A 7844-nucleotide genomic window follows, 5' to 3' on the forward strand; every position below is an offset into this window, starting at 1 on the left:
TGAACGCAAAAGCGAAGCCCTCACTAAGGCCCCGCCCCTTACTGCTGAAGCCCTGCCCCAGCCCCACCCCTCTCCTGAGGCCCCAGCCAGCCGGCCCTGCCCTGGTCCTAACTCCTCTTTAGCTTACCTCACCAACCACTCTGGCCTCCTGTCCCAGAGCTGTTCCCTCCAACTAGTTTCTTGTATCTGCTGTACACACACACACACACACACACACACACACACACACACACACACACACACACACACACACACCCCCACCTGGCCTGGCTGACCCCTGCTCACTCTTTGGCATCCTTAAACATCACCTTCTCAGTAAATTCATCTCTGCTACCCCAGTCGAGGTAACATCACACCTAGATCCTTTCAGCACCCTGGACGGTTCCTCCAAACAAGCTTCCTGGTTTAAAATAAAACCTGTCCGATAATTTCAGCGCTGCTGGCCTCTCTCTACCAGGCCCCGATCTGCGGTGGGTCTGGCTGCGTCGCCCCCGCATCCCCCGGTGCTCCCAGCAGCAGGAACTGGGAGCGACCAACGTGTGATTGCTGAATAAAGGACGAATAAACATCAGGACTCGGGGAGTCCAGAGCAGGGGTGGAGGCGGGCAGCGCAAGGTGACCACAGATGCCCCAGGAGAGGTGGCAAGCACAGTGGAAGTAATGCCACCCTGACTACCACTGCCCGCCCTGCCAGTCCTGGGAGGGGTCCGGAAGCGTCTGGGAGCCACCCACCTGGAGCTGGTAAGGTTTTCCTGCTCGGATGAGCTGGGAGACGAGGAAGTTTGTGTGGAAAAAGTGCACGTTCTCATCCAGGAAGCCGTGCAGGATGAGCAGGCGGTTGGGCCTGGAAGACAAGGTGGGCGAGGGTCTGAGGGGGTCCCTCTTCTCCCGCCCCGAGGCAGTTAGTCTCCGAGTCCCTAGCCCCAGGGCAGCGAGGATGGCAGCAACAGATGGTGGTGGCCAAGAAACTGTCTTTAAAATTTTGATTTTAAAAATAACTTATTGAGATAAAATTTACATAGCCTAAAACTCTCTCATTTTAAAGTGAATGATTCAAGAGCATTTGGTGCATTCAAAAGGCTGTGCAAACATCACCTTTGTCTAGTTCTAGAACATTCCATCACCCAAAGCAAAACTCCATGCCCATCAGCAGTCACGCCTATCCCGACAGCCACCACTCTGCGTGCCTCGATGGGTTTGTTACGTCAGTGAATGTGAGTGAATGTGAACTTAAATATAAGTGGCTGCTTATGGCCGGTGGCTCCTGAACTGGATGGACAGGTTCCAAGCTTGCCTGCACGCTGGTGTCCCCAGGACCACACTCCAGACCAAAGAGAGCAGCCTCGCTGGAAGAGGGGCCCAGACTGTGATGGGAACCCCAGCATGAAGGCATGGGACCCGGGCACACATTCGGACAGAGCCGCAGCACAGAATGGCAACAGCTTTCAGGAAATCAGCTGCCAATGCTGATGGTGTGACACGCGACACTTAGGCTGCTCCGATGGACGCAGGTATCACAACCATGTGGACCTAGGTGCTGAACCGCAGTGTCAAAACCCACAAGACAGAGACTGTTTATGTTCAAGACCAACTCATGGACCCACAGCCGGCCACATGCTGGCGGGGGTAATGGTGGCTTTGTGGGCAATGGTGCAAATCTAGAACCTTCCTTCCATCTTTCCGAGGGCAGGGCCAGGGCATCCCCCCCAGGGCACCCAGGTGCCCACTTCCTACGAGGAGCAGAGAGGAGACAGGGCTGCGAGAGCGGATTCGAGGCTCGAGCAGAGAGGAGGAGGAAGCGGCAGGAGCGGGGTGCAGAGGTGGGGGCCTTGGCGAGGCCGCACTTCCGGGGCGGGGCGGGCCTTACTCGTTGGGGAGCTTCTCCACGTGCAGGGCCACGGAACCAGCCTCGTAGCCAAGCTGGTTGTTCTCCGGGACATCCATGTAGCGTTCCGTGTACCCTGTGTCGTAGGCCATCCAGACCGTGACTGGGGCACCTGCAATGGCCACCTGCAGACCACAGCGCATGGGTGGAGCAGAGAGAGAGAGAAGAAACACACACACGGGTCAGTTCCCAGGAGCCCGTACTCGGCCGGCTGTCCGGGACCTCCCCCGGAGGGTATCAGGAGCGGGCATGCGCACGGGGACCGGCGGGGAGGGGCCCTCGGACCGTGTGTGCCCCGTGGACCGTGCGCTGTCGAGGGCGGGCGGGTGAGCTGAACGGGTGCGTTCAGGCCGGATCGGCCCCTCCCTGGGCCCACTGCCTTCCTGCCTCCTCCTCCTCATCGCCGCCCCGCGGTGCCCGGACAGTGCCGCCGGCCTGGGGGGCCCCTCCCCCGACGCTCTTCACACCATGCCCCACCTCTGCCCATCCGAGGCCGGGGTCCCGGGCTCAGCCTCCCACAGAGAGCTGCTGGCGGGGTTTTGTGCAGCCGGACGCCATCCTGGGGTCAGCAGTGGCGGGCAATGAGGAGGGGGGCTCGGCCCCGTGGGGCTGCTGCGGGGAGAAACAGCCACGTGGCAAGGCCCCTGCCAAGATGCCTCCCCTAGGGGGGCGGGCTCCGAGGGGCACGGGCAGGCGCCGGCAGACAGGAGCGAGGGGACGGGGCGGGACCTACCTTGAACACCTGGGGCTTGTGGATCAGCCCCATGAGCGAGAGGAAGCCGCCATAGGACCAGCCGTGGATGGCCACCCGGCTCAGGTCGATGAAGCCATACTTCTCAGCCACAAACTGCAAGCCCTCCACCTGGTCCTCGATCTCTACTTGGCCCTGGGGGGTGAGGCCGGGCACCTCTCAGTGGCCTCCTCCCCCGGGGACGCCCTGCTGTCCCACCTGAGTCCCTCTGGGAGAGCCCGCTCTCTCCGGGATCAAGGCAGTTTCCTGTTAGCCTTCCCTCTCTCTGCCCCGTTCACACCCCGCCTGCTCTCTGGGGTGGTGGTCAGGCCCGGCACCAACCCCGCTCTGCTACCTCCTGGCTGAGCGACTCTGAGAAAGTCACATCCCCTCTCTGGGCCTGTTTTCACATCCCGAAAATGGGGATGTCAACCTGACTGGGATGGCACGAGGATGACGCGAGATGATAAGCGTCTCAAACTCAGAGGCCTGGCACATACTCAGGCTCAGCGAAAAGCTGGTGCCACCATCACCATCATCGCCACCACCACCATCACCATCAGCAGCACCTCTACAGTCACCAGTCCCTGTCTGGCCCAGCCCTCGGCGCTTCCTGCCGACTGAGCCTGTAGTGACATGTCTGGCTGCGGCTGGGCTCAGGCACCAGGTGGGATGGATGTATACCTGTCTCTCCAAAGGGCAAAGCTCAGGCTGAGCAGCAAAACAGACATTCCCCTTGGTTCCAAAGGGCTGCCCCACGTAGGCCTAGCACCCTGGCCAGGACGGTCCTTGTGGGAGGTGCCCCAGAGCTAATGACGAACCCCGAGCCCACACACCGCAGGTCCCCCTTCACCACGCAGGAAGGGCCCGGAGAGACTGGGAGACTAGTTACCATTTGGTTCTTCAGGGCCCCTTCGAACCGAAGCCCTCGCTGACACGAGCCCCTGCCATCGATCACGACCACCGCGTAACCCAGGGACGCCAGCGTGTTGAGCCGCAAATACTTGATTCCTTTGAAGGAATTATTCACCAGCTGCACCTGTAGAGGAGGATGAAGCGAGGGCGTCAGGCTGTGGGTGAGCGGCGAGAAATCCCATGTGGCTCCGGATGAAACGGGTGGGCCAGACAGCAGGGGGACGGGCGGGGTCTCAGCCCAATCAGAGCTCCTGGCCTTCGTCATGAAGGCTGTGGACGCCTGGAGGCGTCCTGGGTGCAGGGCCGTGGAAGGTGAGACAGGGCCCACGCCAAACCAGGCCTTGCGCCCGGAACGCGCTCCAGAAAGGAAGGCCCCGGTCGCGCTCCCTCTCGGCTGGGCCCTCTCCCCGGCACCCTCCCTCACTTCTTCAGTCTCGTTCCGCGACTTTGCTACTGTTTGGTTATGGCTAAGACACAGACCCAAGAAACGGTGGGGTCAGAGGCGGGTGGGCGCCCTGAGTCACTCAACCTCACGCAGACCCCGCTTTGACACCGTCAGTACCCACAGCCTGTCACCCTCTGTGAGTGCGTGTGGGGGCGCGTCATGGGCACAGAGGGTGCCGACAGCATCCCCGGCCTCCACCTACTCGATGCCAGGAGCACTGCCCACCCCAGCTGTGACCAGACGTCGCCCACTGTCCTCTGGGGGACAGAACATCCCCAAGTGAGAACCGCTGTCTTAGATGGACCCGCCTGCCAAGCTGCCGGCCAAGCCTGCTGGCCTGTCTCCTTCTCAGGGAGCTGTGCCCAGGGCCCACAGCCAGCTTTGTCCCTGCACTGGTGACCAGGAGTGGAGTCGGTTACTGCTGGGCAGGTGGTCCAGATGAACATATGGGGATCGGGGGGGGGGTCCCCAAAGGGACAAGGTAGCATCAGCAGGTGAAGGAGGGGTGGCTGTCCAGGGGGATCAGGTGTGCAGAGACCCAGAGGCAGAAGGGCAAAAGACCCTGGAGCCCAGTCCTGGCATGGAGGGAGGGGGCGTGGGGAGCAGGGCCGGCACCCACCTGGGGGCCCCCGTACACAAAGAGGACGGTGGGGTGCTTCTTCCCCGGCTGCACGGCATGCGGCTTGTAGATCATGCCGTACAGGCGCACATCCGATCGCGTGTGGAAGTGGAAAATTTCCGGGGGCACGTAATCCGGGGGGCAGCCTGCGGAGACAGAGCGGCCGTGGCTACTCAGGCAGGAGCCCACGGCCGCTGACACCCGCACGCCACTGTGCGGCCCTCAGCCACAGAGGCACCCACCCCACCCTGTGCTTTACATGAGAATCTGAGGGCCGGAAGTGACTCTCCCCTCTGTGGGTGCAGAGCCAGCTTCAGCAGCCCCTGATGTTGGCTGATCATCCATGGAGGTGACAACAGTCCTGGGACTTGACTGACAGCCAATTTCACGGTCTGCTTCTCTCTGACTTTGATGGCTACCTCATACTTGCGGAGCCACACTGGTGTTCTGACCGTGACAGTGAGAAGTCTTTAAGGCAAGTTTATCCGGGTAAGCCGGGTACAGAGGTTGAACGAGAAAGTGTAACTCCGGGTCAGGGGCTGTCAAATGTTTCCTGAAAGGGCTGGGCGTGTCTCGGGCTTTAAGTGCCGAGGAGGCATCGTGTGTCTAGTAGCGACTCGGCTTTGCTGCTGGCGTGCAGGCACCGGGAAGAGCACCAGCAGGGCCGCGGCCCAAGAGCCAGTTCGCTACGTGCTCACAGAGGTGGTCTGCGGCAGCCTCTAGTCCACCTGCCCGCAAACCCGGGGCTGGGTATCCGGACACCCGGGTTCCCGTCCCTGCCTCCCCCTCATTTGTACCACCAGGGCCCACGGTCCTGCTCCGACGAGCCCCGTGGTGACATGGGGACGGTCAGGGACTGAGCTACTGGGTGGAGAGGCCTTTAATCTGTTTAGGTTCCAGGAAGTGATGATGTAACAAGAGGCTTTCTAGCCCATGAAACACTGCAATGCCAGGGCTTATTTCCTAGAATATCCGGAAATCTAGCAAGTGGCAGAGATGGGGTCAGCGGGGGGCTTCCCTTTTAGGGAGAGATTCCTGTGTGCAAGGCGCTCTACTGAGGTTTGATTAATCGTTCATCTCATGAACGGTCTTTGTACTATTTTGTAGATAAAGGAACATTTTAGAGAGACGGCTGACTTGTCTATGGTTCTGAAGCCAAAACTGGAACCCAGGGTCACCCCAGCAGAGTCCTGACCATCCTGCAGGCTCCTGGGCAAACTGACAAGCTGCCTCCTGGCCCACAAGGCCCACTAAGGCTCCTTCCACCAAGGCTCCAGAGCATCTGCTCTGCACCCCAGGAGATGGCTGCCCCCAAGGACAGGGATGCCCCCAACAGGGACCCTCTGTCTGCAGTCAGCTCCTGAGCTGAGTCTGCTCTGTGCACTGCAGTCCTTAATTGCAGCAGAGAAATGAGAGATCGTCTTAGGTGGCAAAGCCCCCCAGGACAGTCGGGGCCAGTGGTCACGTTGATGACAAGCTCTTAGGGCTTCCAGGAGGGCCCGGATGCTGGAGAGGCCGAGCGGGCAGGGCTCTGGGCCACGCCCACCAGGTCAACCTCCTCTCACCAGTGTTATTTAATGGGTCCGCATCCCATTTTGCAGATGGGCAAGCTGAGACTCCCAAGGAGAGGGACCCGGTCAAGGTGCCCGAGAGATCTGTGGCTACTCACTGGCCGCCTCCATCATGCTGGCCCAGAAGCGGGGCTGCTTGTGCAGAGGGTCGTCGTCGGGGCCGCTCAGCTTGTAGACGTGCACGCAGGGCGGCGTGCCCACGCTGCTGTAGTGGCTGATGAACATGTCGAAATTCTGTAGACGGGACGGGGGCACTGAGCACCACTCCCCTCTCAGCCCCTCCGTCCCTGTGTCCTTTGCCCCATCACCTGCCAACCTTCTCTGAATAGTTACTGTCTTATCCTGGTGCTCACTCATTTAAACCTCAAACTCCACCCACGTCAGATGGGTGTCATTACCATTCACCCCCATTTTGCAGATAAGCAAACTGTGGCCAAGAGGAATCTGCCCCCTGGCCAGGGTTCCCGGGTGCTCAGACCCAGAACCTTCCGATGCCAGAGCCCGCTCATCTCGCTGGTTCTACAGTCACAGAACTACGACCAAGTGTTTGCCCTGCACAGGGAGTGGCCCCATGGTTGGCCACTGCCACTGGAATGTTCTGCGAGGCTAAGGGCTGGTGCGGGGATGGTGCCGTCGGGCGCACGAGGGCCCGGGGGAGTGCCCACCTGGCTCATGGAGCAGCTATGGGAGAAGCCAGGCGTGGTGAGGCGCACGACCTCGCCGGCCGACTCGTAGCTGACCACGTACAGGTGGTGCTCCAGCGGCGTGTCCTTCGTGCCTTGGAAGTACACCAGCTTCGTCTCCTCATTGACCCAGATCTGCGGGGACACAGGGCTCCTGGTGAGGCCGCCCCAGGCTCTCTGTGTCTGCCTTCTCACGGCCGCCGGCCCTCCCCCTGCCACACAGGGAGGGCCCAGCGTTCTGGGGACAGAGGATCCCTCCTCCCCCAAGCTGGCTGGAGGAGCGTCTGGGGGAGAAGCACTGCTCAGACCTCGATCTCGCTGGGCCAGCCACACGCCCTGGGGTGATGTGAAATCAGAACACTGGACAGCTCCTGTGGGCGCACGGGAACTGAGGGCCCCGTGCCTTGGACAGTGCCATCCCAGGCCGAGGCCCTACAACCCCAGGGATCAGCCCACCCCTGAGCCAGAGGAGTGTGGTTAAAAGGTGGCGCTCCCTGCCCCTAGACCCCATGGGGTTCTGACGTAATGCCCTCGGGAGGAGAGGAAGCACCCTGCTCTGGAGATGGGGACAGGCACTGCCTCTCTGGGGCTGACCCGGCAACCTGGGAAAAGAACACTGATAAAAGGTGTGTCCTCTGAGCTGGCAGTTACGCCCTGGAAATCGCTCCTGAGGACTTCACCCAGGAGGGGGTTTCAAAATGGAGGAACAAAGACGCTCAAAGTGCTTTTCAAGCTAAAGAAGAATGACAACTTTTCTCAAAAGGTGGGATTGGTCCCATAATTATTGCACGATTCACTGTGGCCACAGAAAACTCTGTTCTAAAAGGCCTTTACGAAGCCCCTGAACAACGGTGCAAACAGCAAAGGGCAGAGCTGTCCCTCTGTGGTCGCCTCCAATGGGGACGAGGCTACAGGGTGGGTCTGGTGGGGACCGAAGGGGTCCGACCTGAGTCTCATCCAGAACGGCTCAGTTATTACAACAAACACTGATGTATT

At 60.5% G+C, this 7844-nt stretch overlaps 2 protein-coding genes across 2 annotated transcripts in view; one reads left to right on the forward strand and one right to left on the reverse strand.

The window, feature by feature from the left end:
- The window catches only part of DPP9 (dipeptidyl peptidase 9), a gene marked incomplete at its 5' end in the record, with an annotated part of 18701 nt that overhangs the window by 2240 nt on the left and 8617 nt on the right, over positions 1-7844 (reverse strand). The window contains 7 exons of the mRNA XM_011381939.2: positions 733-844; positions 1868-2010; positions 2619-2771; positions 3508-3654; positions 4595-4740; positions 6264-6399; positions 6831-6983. Of these exons, the coding sequence (XP_011380241.1) occupies positions 733-844; positions 1868-2010; positions 2619-2771; positions 3508-3654; positions 4595-4740; positions 6264-6399; positions 6831-6983 (990 nt within the window). The remainder of the gene's footprint in view (positions 1-732; positions 845-1867; positions 2011-2618; positions 2772-3507; positions 3655-4594; positions 4741-6263; positions 6400-6830; positions 6984-7844) is intronic.
- Positions 2025-2596, forward strand: DPP9-AS1 (DPP9 antisense RNA 1; the record flags this gene model as incomplete). Its single annotated transcript, XM_023524281.1, is given in 2 exon segments — positions 2025-2321; positions 2323-2596. Coding segments are annotated over 2 exon segments (525 nt in total), but the record flags the coding sequence as incomplete, so codon positions are not given.

Source organism: Pteropus vampyrus, unplaced genomic scaffold (assembly GCF_000151845.1).
Source record: "Pteropus vampyrus isolate Shadow unplaced genomic scaffold, Pvam_2.0 Scaffold459, whole genome shotgun sequence".
Lineage (NCBI taxonomy): Eukaryota > Metazoa > Chordata > Mammalia > Chiroptera > Pteropodidae > Pteropus > Pteropus vampyrus.